The 19,177-nt window shown below is 45.5% G+C and overlaps 1 protein-coding gene across 7 annotated transcripts in view; it reads left to right on the top strand.

Moving 5' to 3' along the window:
* LOC119441717 (peripheral plasma membrane protein CASK) overlaps positions 1-19,177 on the top strand; it is a 790,490-nt gene that overhangs the window by 278,042 nt on the left and 493,271 nt on the right. For 5 of the 7 annotated variants that reach the window (XM_037706319.2, XM_049661554.1, XM_049661548.1 and 2 more), the window contains 3 exons: positions 1,108-1,191; positions 4,025-4,133; positions 5,375-5,496. In XM_037706319.2, coding sequence (XP_037562247.2) covers positions 1,108-1,191; positions 4,025-4,133; positions 5,375-5,496 — 315 coding nt within the window. The remainder of the gene's footprint in view (positions 1-1,107; positions 1,192-4,024; positions 4,134-5,374; positions 5,497-19,177) is intronic. The other 2 variants (XM_049661551.1, XM_049661552.1) reach the window with 1 other exon arrangement.

Here is a 19,177-nt window from a genome sequence, read left to right as displayed (position 1 = left end):
ACGGACTGGTTGTTTTACTGGATAAGTGGAGGCGCAAACGTGAACGGCCTGCACGATGCAGCCACCTGGTGGCACAGAGCTCAACCAGCCAAACACAGAGCTGATATGGCAGTAACCAAATACTCTACTTTGCTGCTGGTGTAAATTTTCCGCAGGAGTGTAATAGTGAACATGTTGTCTTTTTAAAAGTTTAAAATGTTTTACACTTGGTTACAGCAATGGTTACAGCAATAGTACATCTCTTTGTTTGGCTGGTTAAGCTCTGCGCCACCTGGTGTCTGCACCGTGCAGGCTGCTCAGGCCGCTCACGTTTACGCTAAGCCCCTTCGTTACAGCGGTAGGAGTATGGAGGGGCTTTAGTTTACGCCTCCGCCCATCTGTCAAAACGCCCAGCTCGCCTGCGGTTGTCGGAATACCGGACATGGTGGGTGCTGCGACAGAACGCTCGCAACGCACGCTGTTTGGATCGCTCTCGCTGGGGATCGACGGCCAGGCGGCTAGCAGAAAGGTTGGGGAGGCTTCGCGCGCTAGCTCCAAGACAACTGGAAGTAGACACGACGTCGCATCATGACGCAGAGCCAGTAAAAGCGGAGCTTAGTCCCGATCACTGGGTCAACGAGTTGAGGAGGAAAGGCATGGCTAGGGAGGAGGATAACTTGTAATCGTCCGTAGCTTTCTTAATATGAAACGTTTCACTTCAGTTGTGGCGCTAATGTTTTACTGTAGCTGTACCCTACGCGTGTATAAATTTTGTCCTAGCCTTTTCAGGGACCCTTTAAGACGCAATCAGGATAGTTCGTAGGTAGAGCGAGAGGAAGATGTTGTACTTTGGCACTGCAAAATATGTATGAGGGTGTGAACAGCGCTGGGTGACCAGTCAAAGAAGGCGGCGACATGCCTCCACGTTAGCGGATAACGTTAAATGTTATCATGTGTCTGCTAATGTCAGTGAACTGGGTGTTACTTGTGGAAAGGCCAGACACATGAATCTTTGTTATGGAGCGTGTGATCTCGCCGTAGTCACTTTCGTTTATGCGTTAAGTTTTCTTGACTACATTAGCGGCAAGTAAGTTCTCCTCTTATTTTTTTTCTTCGATACCACACCAGGATCGGGATCACTGTGCACCAAGGGAACACCTCCAGGAAACGGTGGACGAACTGCGGAAATTCAACGCCAGGAGAAAGCTCAAGGTGAGCACTGCAAGGCTATGAAGGCTAAAATTTTTATTTGGAGCTTTCTGGCCAAATAAAAATTGAAAGAGGAAAGTAAATTACGACAGCGGTTCGGGTGTGGGAAATTACACAACGAAGTGTTGAGGAATTCCAAGAGCATTCGAATTTACAGATCATCTGAGTCCCTCTAGATGAATGCAGGCATGTGGAAAATACGGTAACCATAATGTTGTCACAGAGATTGATTTTATTGAATAAGTGACTGATCGATTGAATATAACCTCTAAATGTAACTGCAGAAGATTTTAGAGACGCAGCAGTAGAAGGCTACGATTTTTTTTTTTTTGGCAGCCTCGGGTGTCTGGAAGGTATTCTTTTTCTCCAGTTGCTCTTTGCTTACGCAGGGCGCGTGCTACAAAGAAGAGGCTAACATGAACGTTAGCCTTTTATGTTCCCTGGCTACACAGCAACTGCCTTCTTTATTATTATTATTATTATTATTATTATTATTATTATTATTATTATTATTATTATTATTATTATTATTAATTGCTATGTACACTTATACACAAGGACAAGGAGGAAATAGGGAGGGAGCAAGCTGACAACTGCCACCGAGAGGGGCACAACGCCTGCCTACTCTTTCACGAGGAGGGAATAGAGAAAATGAAAATAGTAGGAAAGAAAAGAGGACATAAAGAAATGACGGAGACACAGACAGAACAAAACATAAACACAAATAATGTCTATAAACGAGAGGCCAAGTCAGTATCCTTCATAAATGTTAGCAGGTCTCGATGGGCGTGGTCGCGTCGAGCAGCGCACCCCCTTGGAAATAGGCAATCGTCAAGGGTCGCACATTGCAGTCCAATAAGTCTGTATTCCTTAATTAGCAATGCGCGCTCCGCAACGAATGCGGGACACTATAAAACGAGATGTTCAAGTGTCTCACAGGAGCCGCAAAACGTACACGACGGGCTGTACACACGTCCTTGTCGGTATAGGCGTTCGCGCACCAACACAGACCCAACCCTTAACTTGCATAACAGTGCTCTAGCATGACGGGGCGAGCCTCGACCAAAAACAAGGGGTTGGAACGATCCGTCTGCAAACGCCGGTATGGGTGCTGCTTTAGGAGATGTCGGCATATCAGAAGACGAGCGTTTTCAAACATACAGGAAATATCAGGGCAGTCACATTCGTGGTGGGCACAACTTGAAGCGAGACGACCAGCTTCGTCATTTCCAGCGATACTCACGTGCGAGGGTATCCACTGGGCAATGAAGGACACTACACGCGAGGTACTTTTGCTGGCAGATTCTAGGATACTGCATAATATTGGGCAATAGGCATCTTATCTCAGTCTGCTGAGGGCAGCACGGGATTCTGTAAGAATAACGAACTTCAGTGCGTTTAATTCTTTGTGTACGTACTTCATAGCAACATCAATCGCTGCCAATTCTGCAGCTGCCGATGAGGTTGGATGAAGTATTCTAAACACCCGTCTGATGTCAGTCGAAGGGCTGAAGAAAGCTGCCGAAGCGCGTTGGGCGTCGCTGTGTACAGATACGTCGGTGAATATTTTAATGTAATCTGCAATTTTTTTTTCAAATAGGTGGGACTGGGCCAATTTGAATAGTGCCGAAACAGGCTGGCTAGACTTTCTGTGTATTTCGGGAATTGGCAGATAAATGGGGAAGGAACATTTGTCGTGCTTTTTCGGAGTTGTGAATGAAGTAGTGTCTTCTGAACTGCGAGTAATGCCAACAAACAATGCCGCCATTTTCCCCATGCGAGAGAACTGGCGCTGAATCAGCAGATTAATGAGTGCTTGGCCATCTGATTCTCGGTGCACAATATCGCTTGAAAACCACGAGGCACGAGCGCGCAGTAATTGACCCATGTGCGACTGTTAGGGCACGACACTTAAAGACACTTTGGCACTCCGCATGCTAATTGTCTCAAGCTCAAAGTTTCGCGCCATTATGTGCTCAATTCCAGAGTTTAAGTCTGCATAGCCATCAAGCTTTTCCACCAGACCACTGAATTCTTCGAAGAATGACATTCGATTGCCGAGCACTCGGCAGTTTACAACCTGCCTCGGAGATGTAACAGTGTCGCAGTTTTATTGGCTTTGATTGACAGGCCACGCTACTTGCAATATGTAATTACGAAGGCTTCCAGCACCTGTGAGTACGAATGCACATGCGTGGCTCATGCATTCAAATTTTGGTTGAATCTGTGAGCTGGCACTATGCCAGAGGTTATAATTATTGGGATTCTCCGCTACAGCAAGTATCGACGTAGAGGGATAGGCCAAAAATCGCGCAGCAGAAAGAAACATAAAACGTAGATCGAGGTACTGCATGAAAACTGAAAAAAAAATGTCGCCAATCAAGGGTAATACGCAATTGAGATGTCAGACTAACGCATACCGGAGTGAGCCCGCACTTTCACCGTTTCGCTAGGTACTGTGAAAGTTGCACCTAGTCCAGCTATGCCCTAGTCCAGCTAGCGTGATTTGTTTAATGGTGCTTAACCAAGCACCTTACTAAGGTCGGTTGAACTAAAACAAGCCTTAGCTATGAACCACTTAGCTCAACTGAATATCATTCTGAGCACGTTACGTTTGCCTTGCGGGCGCTAGCGGAGCAATGAATCTTTGTCGAATTTCTTAAGCCTTGCACATCGCGAAGTTATATGTACTAAACTAGTATTGTTTCCCGATTGTGCTTCCACAACTTTCACACTTTCTGCTTTTTGTCTTTCTGTAATACAATTCGAGCGCAAGGCTGCGCCTCTCTTACCGCTTTTTCGAGCCATCGTGACCATATTTGTTTCCTTTTCGCAGGGTGCTGTGCTAGCAGCCGTGTCTTCCCCAAAATGGACGAGTTTCTACAGTGACCCAGCCTTAGACACAGCTTTAGACCAAGGCATTGAGGAAGAAGTGACTGCCATAGGTGGGTTAGCGCCTAAAGTTACCGTGAAGAATCACTAACAGCTGAGGCGCTTCATTATAAAAAAAGAAAAAAAAACTGCCTGTATACCTTCTTATAGTTAGGTATACTACTTTGATGTGGGATTTCATCACCTGCTAGGGAAAATAACATTTATTCCCAATAGGCATTTGAATAATTTATGAGGAGTAAATAAGTTAAATATTCTTTACTTTAAGGAGCTAAGATGGGTGACTTGTTTTACACACGCAGCGCTGTCTTTGTCGCTCATAATAATGTCTACTCAATGTATCGATGCAAGACGGTGAGGATGATGCGCATTTACAATCTAAAGGAAATCAATTTAAAGAAAGTAGATAGTTGCAAACCCTACATTGTTACGTAGCTTCCTGTTATTCTTGCGTGTTAATGTGACAATACGAATTATTTGGAGTACTCGGCTTATGAGTACTTTCAGAGCACATGCTACAGCAACAATAAATTAAATTTAAAAAGAATCCCTGACATTATTTCCAAGACTTCCACAGTGCATTTAATGCTTCTTCCAAAGAGCGTCGGCGTGGCCTGATGTCGACAACGCATCATATATCATCTGTAGCATAAGCATGTCTACTATCAGTTGTATATGAACAAACGTGCGTTTTACAAAATGTGCCAACAACGGCTGAAGTCAGTGAGAGCGGTAGAGAAGGATATGTCGTTCGAGTTATACACAAATATTAACTTCGTTTCTCAGTTCATTTTAGAGACGTTCTGGTGAAGGTTTGTACTTTTTTTAGAAACGAAATAAGGCCACCGGTGGGCAAAAAGTTAACATCCTTTATATGCGGCGCTTCCTGCTGTACAAAATATGCTTTGGCGGTAGTAGTACTCCTCTATGCTTAAATCATGCACTTTTATGTGCGTGTGTACGTGTTAGCCCCCTCTTCAATTTATACTTTCATTCACTGCATCCGCAAACTACTTTAACTAAAACGATTCGCGCTTTTCTCGAAAGAAAAACGCGCTTTAATATCCGTATGCTCTTCTTAGCTTGATAACCAAATGTCGGGCTAAGTAAGCACTGTCGCTGGCCTATCTCTCACGCTTTCTACAGTGCTTGCTGATACGTTTGTCCTAAGGGTATTCTGCACACGGGGAAGTAGATTAGAGGTGCGTTTATTGCTGGCATTGTCGTGAGTGCGTTTTGTCCTTTTCCCCTGTGTGTCCTCTGCCAACCTGCGTGGCGCTGCGCTTCGCAAAAGGAGCGGTGTCCACGGTTCTGGATAGCCTCGACGACATCCACTGCTTGACCGACTGCTCCGAGCGGGACCGAGACTTCCTGCTGAGCGTCCTCGAGGACTCCCAGCTACACGCTCTGCTGGACGTGAGTGTTGGAGTTCATTCTCTAGCCTTTTTTTTTTTCAGGCAAGCTCGCCGCAGTACAACACGCTTATACCGGGAAGATGACTGTGGAAAGACGAAAAAGAAAGCTACGTTATCGCATTTCAAAGACTATAGTGTGACCTCTCCTATCCGCTTGATCCAGCTTGGGTTGCAGCTATGCATTCTTGTTTTACAGCAACAGATCGCAACGACGCAGTTGCCTGGCACGACTTCTCTTTCGAAATTTTCAATGTTAGCCGCCATGTTGAACGACTGGTGGGCGCGTAAGCAACAAATTAGCTAGCCCTGCTGATTATTTGTTCGAAGTGGCGTTCCCTGTGTATTTTACCTTAGCTGCGGGTACCGGTTTTACTGCTGGCAGACACTTATATCTCGTTTCTAAACTGTCTCTATTTATGGTTTCGTTATCTCGGGGTTACGCCAATTGCGCTTAATGTGACATGTGCGAAGTCCGATTGAGAGTGCCCGACGTTTTCGTGTGCATATTAACCACGCGGTGCTGCTAAACTGAAATACAGTTTCCCGGTGAGCGTTGCGATGTGTGCAGTTTTACGTCACTTCGCACAAAGGTGGAGACAATCTATATCGGAAATTTCAACCGCTGACTGCTGCTCCTGAGACACGTTTCGGCATACAAGGCATTCAAAGAATGCCGTGAATTGCAGCATCTATGGCAACGACTAACCAAGTCGCTGCGACGCGGTGACATCTCTTACATTTCTCAGGTGGGCTTGTTCAGGGGCTGATAATTTTACGGGGCCAAAATATGTCGATGGCATTCATACTGCTTATAAGCGCATGATCAATATAATGCCGTACGCTGGGCTCTAGAAACTGAGCGTTATCTTTTGAGATTGGTGTTTAAGAAAAAGGAAACATTCTTGCTTTGGAGGCGGTATTTGTAAATAAATATTATACTGGTCCCTCTGCGTGGTGGACGTACCCAGACACTCGGAAAGTGTATGCCCAAAAGAAGTGTTGCACAGTTCTTTTCGACGTCCTGAATCCGCAATGCGTGCTGCTCACCTGTAATTGATCCTCAGGAATATTTCAGTTCTGGTGGGGGCTGCCTCCACGAATAATTTGCTCTACGAATCTTTTGCCTCCACGAATAATTTCTGGACTGTATAACACAAATCCAGAATTACTTTTTAGTTATAAGTGCAGACTAATTAAGTGGATATGGCTTTGCTTTACTCACACCTATTATGAAGCAATTTTAAATAGATAGTTATCTTGCACTGTTCGTCTTGAAAGCGAAGAACGTGTGGCCTAAATATGCGCACAGCGTTAACGCTTTTGGTAAGCTGTATTTCTTTTGGTACGTATGTATACGTGCGATCCCATGAAAAGACAAGAGAAAGCTGTGAAGCAGGGTAGGAAATATCTCAGTAAGGTCTTGCAGAATAATTGCTTTTAACGGCAATAATTGTTTGGTGGTTAGAATCGTTAGCGCTTTCATACTATTTACGCATTTTTGTACAGAGCGCTGCGAATTGCAAGCACGAATATTTATGCCAATGGGGTGCTACCTTATAACCTACAGGTACTTTTGCTGTATCGGCCCGGTAGAAAATTAAAAAAAAAAAAATCTCGCCTTTTTTTGATATCTTGATATGGCGTGCTACGTCATTATAAAGCATGAATTTACAACTAGAACAACGACCCAAATAGGAACGGGTGACAAACAAAAGCCCAGTTTCAACATAATAGTCCAAAAACCGACTTCGCCTGCAGTTTGTATTCCTGCTATTATTGTCGTCTGCTTGCGCATTCAAATTTTACAACGCTGAACTAACTCGCCGAATTATCTGCGCGCTCTGCGCTAGGCTCTTGTTTTCGGGATATGAAGTTGTTCAAGTTCTTAACAATTCAATGTTTCTTTTCCTGGGCTGTTCCTAACTTGCTTGCGTTTTTTTTTTTTTTTAACACTGCAGAATTTTTGTTCTCGTGGAGCTCGAGACTGTCATTTCACTTCCCATTATTCAGTCGCGCCTGTAAAGCGTGCTCTATGTCTGACAGCAGTGCTTGTGGCAAAGACATCTTTGCGTATTGTGTTATCAATTTTTGTTTTGTCTGCTGTTACTGCATCAAGGATTACAAACTTCTATGGAGGGGCGCACTACGTGAGAGGAACCATATCTGTCGCTGTAGTGAAGTGTATCCTCCCCCCCCCCCCCCCCCCCTTGTCAACCTTTTGAAGTTTTTTTTTCCTTTTCATTTTTTTTTTATTGAGCGTTTGCAGTATTTCTCAGGTATTTCAAAACGCTACTTCTGACGTATGTGCGTACTCTTACTTCGAAGTTTCGAATTGCGAAGAGCAGCACTTGCGAATCACGCTTAAAATTTGCTAATAATAAATAGAACTGCGTCGTCAAACGTAAGGTAATGTAAGGCTAAGCGTTCAGAACCACTTTGATCTTTAACTCATGCGTGTCGCCAGCTATTAGACGTAGCAAACTGCAAGCATCTCTACTTCATTAAGCCATGTAGAGAAAGAAAGGTAAAGGTAAGCCTTATTTAAGTGCGGCAGCAGATTGGCGAAATCGCAAATTTTAATGAAATGGCGGAAAACGGTAAATGTACTCTCTGGCCACCAAATGCGAGAACATATAGTTGTGACAAATGAAGCGCAAGAACTCTCAGGTCCATTTTATCTGGTGCACAGCACGAAAACTTGTGAGAAAATACCGATTCCATGGCTTCTTTATATCATTTGAGTGTCATGCAGATATTCAAAGAAAGAAAGAGAGAAAGAAAGAAAGACGGACGGATGGACGGACGTCTTTCTTTCTTTCTTTCTTTCTTTCTTTCTTTCTTTCTTTCTTTCTTCTTTCTTTCTTTCTTTTGGACGGACGGAGGGATGTTGTAGTTGCAAATAAACAAAGGCGCCCCGCGAGGCCATTCGCGACTGATATCGTGGACGTCGCTCACGACAAGAAGATGCTCGCTGAGTTACCCCACTAACGAATCGCTTTGCCGTCCCAGAGCGAAGGCATGGGCTCCGTACAAATGAGTGCGTTGTTCAGTGCTGATGGAAACTGAAGTTTTTCTAGGAAAGCACAACAAACCAACAGACCCTTGTTAGCGAGCACAATAGAACCGTTACAGCGGCTGAAAAGGCAGGTGAAATCTCAGAACATTTTACGCGGCTGTTCTTCGGAACTTTCATTTTCCTGAATCGTCTGTGCACTATGGCGATATTTTATATAGGTGAGAAAGAGAGTAAAGGGAGAATATTTTATATTGTACAACTAAACAGGCGTGAAATAGTAAAATATAACAGAGACAACGTTTACGATGTTTGCCAAGCATTTACGTATTTATTTTGCCACCAGCGGGGCTGCGGGGATTGGAGTCGCCCGTGTTTAGCCTTTTGTTTTCTCTATTAGAGTTCTACCGCTCCCATGGTACATGTGAGCTGTTTTGAACATCAAATGCTATTTAAGGGCAGCAGGAAGTAAAATAAAAGGACGAAAACAAAAAAAAAGGAAAAAGAAAGGGGGGCCGGGGCGGGGTAAGCGTCATGAGTGTATCCTGGAAATTGCCTAAAACTTCGAAGCGTGTAACGGACACTGCTGAAGCTGCTTCTTACCTTCCAACGTCCAATCCAGATGTACGTTAAAACATTTTCTTCTGTTATCCCTGCTTTTATAGCAAGGAGCACGTTGTAATTATGCATGAGTGAATGGTGATCACCTTTCCTTCAAATTAAAAAAAAAGCGGGAAAGAGTAGCGCTGAATTTTTTTCCTGCATGCCCAATTTTAACAAAGTTTGTGTATCGGTGGAAAGCATAACTCAGGAAAAAAAGAAAGAGAGAGAGAGAGAAAAGAAAGCTTAGCAACGTGTACGCACTTTGCAGCAACAATGATGATTAGTGGGGTTTATTGGCGCAAGGGCCAGATGTGGCTAAAGAGCGCCAAGGCGATGATAATGGCGTGTCAGTGGTACATGAGTAGTGAATGATGAGAGGCGTGGATAAAACATTAGATGAGGCGTGGCTGTAAAGGGGCCTAAAAATAGTCGCCTGCTTGACGAGAATGATATACAAAAAACTGTATAGAATGGCTATAACGAAAAAGCGTATAGGGACGTAATACACTTGTGGTCATTAAAGTTGATTGTAATAAATGTGAAGACTAAATGAAGGTTAATACCCAGTTAGGCTTTGTCGATGTGAACCCTAGTTTATAAGTTATAACGCAGAGTTGTTTTGTATGACCCGTGAGCCGTGCACGTTAAAGAACCCCAGGTGGTCGAAATTAATCCTGAGTCCCCCATTACGGCACGCCTCATATCATATCCTGGTTTTGGCACGTAAAACCCCGGCATTTAATTTTTTTTATTGTTTTGTATGTGTATATATGTGTGCATATGTGTTGGCGTTTTCGTGCGCACGTGCAGGCACCAACTCGTAAAGTAACACTTACACACTATGCCCGTGCGTCAGTGAGTGAGCGCAAGTGTTTTTGTCAGCAAACACGCACGCATGCACTCACGCGCACACAGATGCGCACTCACACACGAAACACGTGACTTCTCTGCTGGTTACCAATCGTTGTATTTATCTCTCTTTTGTTTCTCCATATCAAAGAACCCATGTAATTAGACTTCCTCGTCTTCTTGGGTGTTACGTTGTATTTGTCTCATGCCTGGTGTCATGCTCTTCAACGAAGTAAAATTATATAGACAACATTTCCACTACCTTCGCCTCAAAGCCTGTAACTGAAAGTTATTGGCCATGTGGGGCCGAATGCACCGGCTCTATCTCACATCATCGAAAATAGATAGTTCCGGTCTTGGTCACTCTGTCGGAGAAAGGCCTCTAGGGAAACAATGAATACTCACAGCTGCTTTTCTGCCTTTGAATAATTCCGATCGGCAAGAAGGTAATGGTTACGGTGTCTCCACGGCAGGATATTTCCCCGTCCCGCCCTTAGCAACATTAATAGTGACATATTGAAACGCTTAATACTGAGGTTAGATATTTGAGATAATGAAATAAAGGTAACGTTAGGGTTGGGGGCGTTGGGTATTACGCATCGTTAATGACGGTGGAAAAAATCGCAGCGTCACAAAATGCGCCATAAGGGATCGACAAGCATGTGGACGCGTGTTCGCGTTTCATTACGCCATTAAAGGGTGTGCATTGACAATAGGCCTCCGTGATTTGAGTGTTCACGGTTCATGAACTTCTCGTATGCACGCATGATTCATCCTACTCTGCAGAAAAGGACTGAACACATTGTGAGTTGTGATAAATTGCTAACATATACACCTTGAGAAAGCGAAACGAGAACGAGAGGAATAGCCCTTCGCCAGTCGCATTCCAGGTGATTGGATTAAACTATTGGAGCAAATCGCTGTCGTACCATGCAAATAAAGTGGTCGAGAAATGTACTTTTTAACATAAGCATTGTCTGGCACGTCTTCCCGTCCACGGGGAAACGAAATTATGTGAATAAAAGAAACTTCGTGTTTTGTTTTTTCTAACCTCGCTTGTCGCGCAAGCGCATCGTGATTATTATGCGCGATTGAATGTATAGTGTCCATAGAGTCTGAGCGAATCGGTCGTTTTAGTATTCGCGACCTCATTGGTTAGTATCCGTTATTGTTCCTACGCCATTTCATTTGCGCTCTCCCGCTATACTGAGTAACCGCCCTCAGCCTCCAGTATCGCCTTTTTTTTTTTTTTGCCTCCTATCAGCCGGCAGCTGCTTCTTTCACGATGAACTCGGTCGTTCGTCGAAAACAGTATTTGCGCAAAGAATTGGACCCACTGCGAGACACCGTTTTTGGGGACTGCTATTGTATGTGAGAAGCTTTCCGCCGATTCGCTTACTTATGCGTTCCCTTTATTTGTTGCCGTTCTCATTTCTTGCTGCCTTTGTCGTTTGATCGCTTTATCCGCCGCCGCTGCCTGCATTATGCAAACTTCCTCTCGTCCGGCCAACGTCGCGGCGACCGCTCGACCCTTTCTTTCGCAATGGGCGCCATTTAAGCGACGGGCGTGTTTCCGTCACCGAGCGCCACTCCACCGTGTTTTTGAATAGCCGGGTGTGCCGCGCTGATTGTAACGAGCGCCTTCTAAATGGAAGAGCGAATAATTCGGCTGGAGCCGCAGTCTCGTTGGCGTATCTGCGGTGGGCACTTTTTATCTCTTTCTCACTTTTTCTCCGTTACGAAGCGGGATTAGGTTTAAACCGCGCGAATTTCGCGAGCCTGGCGAGAGTAGGCGACGCAGGAAGGCGTGTGCCGGCTGGTGTGCCCGCTTGTCCTTTTGACAACCGGGCGAAACAGCGGGCGTCTGCGTTTTTAGCCGCGTCGCTTAATTAAGAAGCCGTGCGAGTGGTTTTCCGCGTGGGGGCCCATGTTGCCGTGCAGGGCTCTCTTGAATACTTGAGATGAGTGGCACGGAACACGCAAAAAAAGAGCTTTAAAGATAGGGACAAGCATGCTCAATGCTTAAACACTAAGAGGAATGGAGTAAGCGGCGCCAATTGACGATGCCAAGGAACATTTCCATTCGTGTCTATCAAAAAAAGAAAGGTGGCAAGGTTTATCGTGAGTTTTAATTACAACGCGTTACAGCGTTTTTACTTGAGGTGTAAGACAAATAGCCCTGAAGCGAATTGTGTTGTATTATTCAGCGTCATGTACGTGTGAAACGACTGCCATCACTGAGATATAGCACAAGCTATTAATGAATACAATAATAGTATAGTAAATGTAGTACCAAATAGTAATAATAAATGTAAGCGTCGCATCGCCAGAGAGATAACATATTACAGGATAATTAGAAATTCATCGTGGATAACGCAAGTGAAAGAAAAGAGAAATGGAAGGCGGGTGCACTGTTAAACTCGGAACAGCCGTTTTTCTAACGCGGCTGCTGGCAACTAGGGACCAATGAGCAAGACTGCTTTACCCGTGCATTGGTATACGCTCGATTACAGAAACGTGTATGGGCCCGTATGAAATGTGTAATGGCCTTTCTTTAGGACCCCGAGGCGGAACGAGACAGGAGCTTCGCGAAGCTGTTAGAGCCGTGCATTGAATTTGCAGACTGGTGAAACTCCTGCAGTTACTGCATGACGGCACTGCGCTCGCAGAGTATGGCTGAACAGTATGCAGAGGAGTCTGCGACCCCGCTGAACGATATATGTTTTGTGCGCATTTGAAAGCGTTTGAATTGTTTGATCTTGTTCCGTAGTCGTCTAACCATGTGAGACGTGTTTACCAGCTCTTCGGGTCGGCACGCTGAAAAGAGAGACAGACGGCAAAAACCAGACTTGTACGCGTTACAGAAAAAGAAGGTAACCAATTACAATTACAAATACTTCGATCAGAAATGTAATCGATTACAGTTACTGATTACTTCCTTCATGAAAGTAACCGATCAATTACTAAAAAAAAGTAATCAATTACTATTACGCTACTTTCCCTCCACTTTTAGGTGATAATCATTTCTTTGCCTACTCACACACACACACACACACACACACACACACACACAAAACCTTTCTGACATGGTCTGGCCTCAAATAAAACGGCTCACGCTTAGGAAAATCCCTCCGTTCGACAGTGGCGCGTATCAAACATGTGACCTCGCGCCCAGCAGTCTAGCCGCACCACTATTACGCTACGGGTGAAAACTATGAATAAATTTCAACAACATGCCGGAGGCGCTCCCAAATAGAGACAAAAGCGCAGTTGCAGTTACGCAGCGACACGTCACAACGGCTAACGGTTCTCACGTGTCTACGACAAAGCTCAGCACTATAGCTTATGGAGCTCCGTCTAGGACACAGTGTTATTTCCAAATGACATCTTCTGTCGCTTGCTTCCAGATGTTGAAGGGTCCTGCGCTTTCGCATAAGATTCTAAAATTCTGGCAAGCTACTAGGATGTTGTCGCTGAAAAAAAAAATAAGCGAAAGAAACGACTATAATGTATAGGCGCTGAAATGTAGCTTACGAATAGAACGCGACGCCGGTAGTTCCCGACAGCCAGCGGCACGGTGCAGTCGTGTTTATAAGGACATCGCCTAATCAAGGGCTGTCCTAAAAAAGTCATTGTCGGAAGCGAACATCCCACCTAGCACCGCAACGCGAGCAATCAATGCACGTTGCCCACACAGTCCTTTCAAGCCTACGTTATCGACGAGCATACATATCCTCCTTTCAGCAAGGCTGCCGCGCGGTAGATGAGATGCCTCCGATCACGGCATGTGCAAAGCCATTTTAATGCTCAGTAGTATACAGTACACTACGGAGTGCCGTCCGCCGACTATTGGCCGGTGGATTATTCAAGGAACCCCCACCCCGCACGGGACAGAGGGCTGCATATTTTAAAGTCAGCGATTTAAAAAAAAAACGCATCGAGTGCTATATTTAAATGCAAACCCCTGAAGAAGGACGGACGAGTGAAAGAAAGCCCGGCTACCGCCTTAGACAAGTAAGCTTCAGTGGCGTTCGCAAAGCAGAGTGGTGAAAAGCGTGCAAGATGTTTAGAATATTTTTTTGAAGCGCTTCAGAAAGGGGAGTCAGAACCAAAACGCATATCCTACCTGCATGTGCGTCCGCAGGTTGGAATTCGTCATTCTTGAACACAAAATGAACTTCTGCAGCGGCCGGCACAACAAACATTCGAATAACATGTTGCTTTCATCTTTCGCGGCCCTTAAATGCCCCTTTTGGTGCCTTATAAACTCGCAGCTTATAGCTGCTATTTTTTTTTTACGTTGTCTATCTTTTTTTTTTCCTTTCCGCCTTCTTTTTCCTGCATATGTATCCGTGTTGCGCTCATGTTGTGTGCCTCTCTGTGTGCTCATTCCTCGCGCTGTTCCCACGACAAGATGCAATGCCAACTATAGACCAGTGTCGCTCCCTTTTGAAGCAAGCTCAATCTATATACTGTCTGGAGCTATCGCCGTCAACTGTGCGTGTTCGCTCGTGTTTTTGAGTGAGGGGACGTTTCGGCGCCATGTTAGCCCGTTTACAATAACTTCGCCTTGTGCTTCGCATCCAAGCACGCACGCATGCTCGCGCGCAGCTGTTGATAAGCAACCAATCTCAGGTTCTGGCAATCAAGTGCCAAGTGATGACGCAATCGCGCTTAGCGAGTAGCCATATCCAGCCGTCTTTTACGCTGCTCGCGGCATAGAAGCGACGTGCGTTCGCGAATCACGTCATGATCATGGCAAGTGAAGAAACCGTGGAACAACTGACCTCACGTTTCAACGCGTGAGATGATGGGCAGATAGGGTACAGTAAGGTGATAGTGTACAGTAAAACCTGCGTACAGTAAAACGAGATGACTCAAGAGGCGTGTACGTCGCAAAACAGCAGGAAGTTTGCGAGGGGCAGCTCTACGTTACAAGTATCTATGCGCCCCCTCCAGAGGAGCAGCCCGGCGTTTTATCCTAGATATATATACGCCTGTACATGAAATACAACGTAATGGGGGTCAAAAGCCTGAAAGACGCAGCAGCGCGAATGTATCCGCGGTAATGTTCGCGCAACTCTGTGTATGAAGGCTGGTCACGTTTCACCTCGTCTTACATCCTCCATCGACGAAGACCGTTTTTCGCTCGTCCCTGATCGACCGTTGTGCGCGAAGAAGAAAAAAATATAGAAAACTTGGAGACGTCGAAGCTTTCGGTGTTTTGAGCAATAAAAGCAATAAGAAAATAAAGAAACAAAGAAACGACAGCTCAAAGTAGCGGCGTTTTACGAAATCTACAGGCTTCGATGGAGCTCGTATCGCGACGGGGATTGCCTATTCGCGGTGATCTCGGCAAAATTTATTGTCTCCGTAAGAAACACGGGTTTGCTTATACTGGCAGCTCTGTCCATACGTGCGCGCTGTCACGAAAGGTCCTGGTTCCGACGCGATACGCCGAGTCCGGTAGCATAGAGGCAAAGAAAAAATGCAGAAATGTGAAAGACGCTGCCGTACGTGGCATTCCAGAGGCATGATGCGTCCGCATTCATGCCACGCAGTGCTGCAGGCGCCTGAAAGTCTGATATCGGTCACCGCGTAAAGTCTGTATATACGCACGCACGCACGCGCACACACACACGCACACGCACGCACACACTCTAAAGAACGTCGGCTTGGTCTTTCCAGCAATTTAAACTTTTGTTCGAGCTTGTTACGGAGGCCAAATACCGATGCTAGGCAACGGGCAGCACAAAACCATAACACCACCTCGAAGTGTGGTGTGCAAGGAACAACTATATATATATATATATATATAGCGACACAGTGCCAGAAAACAAAGCGATGTTGGGTCCGGTAAATATTCACGGTCACGTAGACGCGCGTATGCAGCGGTTTATTGACGTTTCGGCAGGGTTCCGGCCTTCATCAGAATACAATGCATGGCGTCGGTACAGTTAATATACATGTACATATCAACCGAATAAAGCTATTTTTACACGAAAAACGAATAAAATGGGCGAACAAAATGCATGTCAATCGGTCTAAAGAACAGCTGATACGTGTATAAACGGATGGCATTTGCAAACACATCGTCTAAAAATAGAAAGCATAAAAACGCACAGAAATGAAGTACAAAAGCCAATCGCCAGGTGACAACAGAAAACGTCACCCAATATGTGCTATGTTACAAAGCAAGAACAAAAAAAGAATAGTGAAGTGCTAGTAGGAAGAAGGAAAACGAGGGAACATGTGACGAGCTACAAAGACAGGCAACTCAAATTGCCTACATTTTCATTCAAACCAGATGCGACGATGTCAAACTTATAGATAAGAAAGGATTCACGCGCTTCTCTATCATAATTTGAACGAAATGCAGATTCAAGCAACGTGACTTTCAGCTTATCAAATGAGTGGTTAGGGAAGTGCACGTGTCTTGAGATGGGCAGGTTGGGCAACGTGTTAGCGTGGGATTTGTGATTGTTAAAGCGCAATCTAAACGGCCCTTCTGTTTGTCCGATGTACCGTTCTTTGCACAGCGTAGTACATTCGAGCACATATATTTCGTTTTTAGTGTCACAGTCTATATCGCCTTTGATTGTTAAACGAAAGTTTGAAGCCGTACTAGTCACCTGTTGGAATGTGCACGTGTGACTGCCCTGACTAGTACTAGCCGTACTAGTCAGGGCAGTCAGTCTTAGATGATGATGATGATGCTGCTGATAGTATATCTCTAATACTGCTTTATACTGCATTAGCTGAAAAAAAATAAATATGGGGTTTTACGTGCCGAAACCACGATTTGATTATGAGGCACGCCGTAGTGGGGGACTCCGGAAATTTCGCCCACGTGGGTTCTTTAACGTGCACCTAAATCTAAGTACACGGGTGTTTTCGCATTTCGCCCCCATCGAAATGCGGCCGCCGTGGCCGGGATTCGATCCCGCGACCTCGTGTTCAGTAGCCCAACACCATAGGTGCTTTAGGTGGTTCAGCGAAGATGTTTTTAGGCATTCATTTTGCATTAGAATATTCTGGTGTTTCTTTAGTACATGCGAAACACGTGAGACTGATTCAGTATGGGTTAGGATAATACTTGTGGTGGGATGAGGGAAGCGGTTTCTTCGCAATACAAAGAAGCGTCTTACGGTCATGCACGTCTGCGCGTTTTATTGCATCGTCAATTAATTGCGCTGGGTAATTTTGTTTGATTTTAGGGTTCCGCAATTTGCTTGAAATTCTGATTGTTCAGAACAGGAGGAGGAAAAAGAGAAAAAAGGAAAGGCAGGGACGTTAACCAGACGCACGTCCGGTTTGCTACCCTACACGGGGAAAGGGGTTTAAAGGGATGAAAAGAAAGAAAGGAGAGAGGGAAAAAAGTACTCTCAGTATGAACACGTGTGGTTGTCCAACACTTCACAATCGGTCACTGAGGCCAGTCGACTTCATGAACTGTAACAATGCCCGCGTCGCTTTGTAAGCCTACGACACGTGGGGCCATGGTCCAAGAATCATTGTCTCTGAAAACGGTCTGCTGTCTAATCGGTTTAGCACACGCAGAATAATGTCGCGCTCGATGTCATAAAGATGACAAAAACACAACACGCGTTCGATCGTCTCCTCACAGTTGCACGAGTCACAGATTGGTGTGTCGGACATGCCCATAAGGCATGAGTACGCTTTCGTAAAAGACACCCCTAACCAGAGGCGGCAAAGTAAAGTTGCATCACGGCGGGGGAAGTTCGATAGAATCTGCAGCCTCAGTGTAGGATCCAGGCGGTGGAGACGAGAGTTCGAGAAAATCGGGGTGCTCCATGAAGTTTCAGTCTTGGTTTGAGCGAGTAAATGAAGACCCCTCGCAGCGTCTGTCCTTGATAAGGGTATAAGACCTGTCAGGGTTTCCTCATGGGCTGACCGGGCGGCATCATCAGCAAGGTCATTACCGACGATGCCACAGTGCGCCGGCAACCATTGAAAGATGATGTCATGTCCGTTCACGAGGGCTTGATGGAGAACCTCTCTGGATCTCAAGCACCAGTTGTTCATGGGTCTTGCGTCGTAATGCTGACTGCAGACTCTGAAGGGCTGCCTTGGAGTCACAAAAAATGACCCACCTTCGAGGTGGTGCTTCTACGATGTAATTAACAGCAGTTTGTAGGGCGGCAAGATGTTATGTGGGACACTTTGAACTTTCTTGTGACTTGTAAGGCCGGGATGATAAAAGCGCCTGTGGAGCTGGTGGCTGAGACAGATCCATCGGTGTAAATCTGCGTTCTTTGTTCATATGCATCGTTCAGTAATGACAATGTCAACTGTCGTAGAGCCAGTGTGGAATGACGGATCTTCTTCGTAATTCCCGGAATCGTGAGGTGTACTTGTGGCTGTCGTAGACACCACGGGGGTGACAGTGGCCTTGCTGCTGGTGTAAAGCCCGACGGAAGGCAGCCTTGATGTGTCGCAACAAGTTTGGAAAATGTGGCTTGAGGTCTTTGTGCCGGCAAAGCAGCAATGTGATGACTGGGTACGCGACACAGGTGTCGAATGTGTGCTCTGAGGTTGTCAACCGTGATTTTATGTTGGAACCAAGTTGTCTCTAGCAATCATGATTGTTGCATGAGTCGAGGCGCATTGTGGAAGTCCAAGATATGTCCGCAGAGCCTGGCCTTGCAAACTTTGGAGGGTACGAATATTTGTTTTGCATGTGTTCGCCAAAACCGGCAAGCTGTACCGTGAAAAGCCCAGAAACAGCGTTCTGGCCAGCTGCAGCATGGACCGTACCGACGTTCCCCAGGTTTTTTTCCGCACAGGAACTTCATTATATGTACAACCGAAATTAGTCTCCGCTTCAGGTAGATGCAGTGGGGGCTCCATGAAAGGTTCCTGTCAATAATCACACCTAAGAAGCGGTGAGACTTCTGGTATGTAATAGCCTGGCCATTGAGGGAAACAGGGTACGGTGTCATGGGTTTTCACGTAAACGCGATGAGCGCGCTTTTGTCGATGGACATACTAAGGCCTTGTTTTCGGAGATACGAGCAGATTAGGGTGGCTGCCCGCTGAATTCTTGCGCGCACTTGGGGGATATGATGTCAGGTGTAAAGGCGACTTTCCTGGTTTAAGTAGCGGTATCAGCCGACTTATTTTCCATTGCTGAGGAACGATGCCGTCCTGCCATGAGCGGTTGTAGTAATTCAACAGCTCTTGCCTGTCCTCTCGT

Source organism: Dermacentor silvarum, chromosome 2, assembly GCF_013339745.2.
Source record: "Dermacentor silvarum isolate Dsil-2018 chromosome 2, BIME_Dsil_1.4, whole genome shotgun sequence".
Classification (NCBI taxonomy): Eukaryota; Metazoa; Arthropoda; class Arachnida; order Ixodida; family Ixodidae; genus Dermacentor; species Dermacentor silvarum.
The sequence above is the reverse complement of the archived record's forward strand: the minus strand, read 5'-3'. Positions and strand labels throughout refer to the sequence as shown.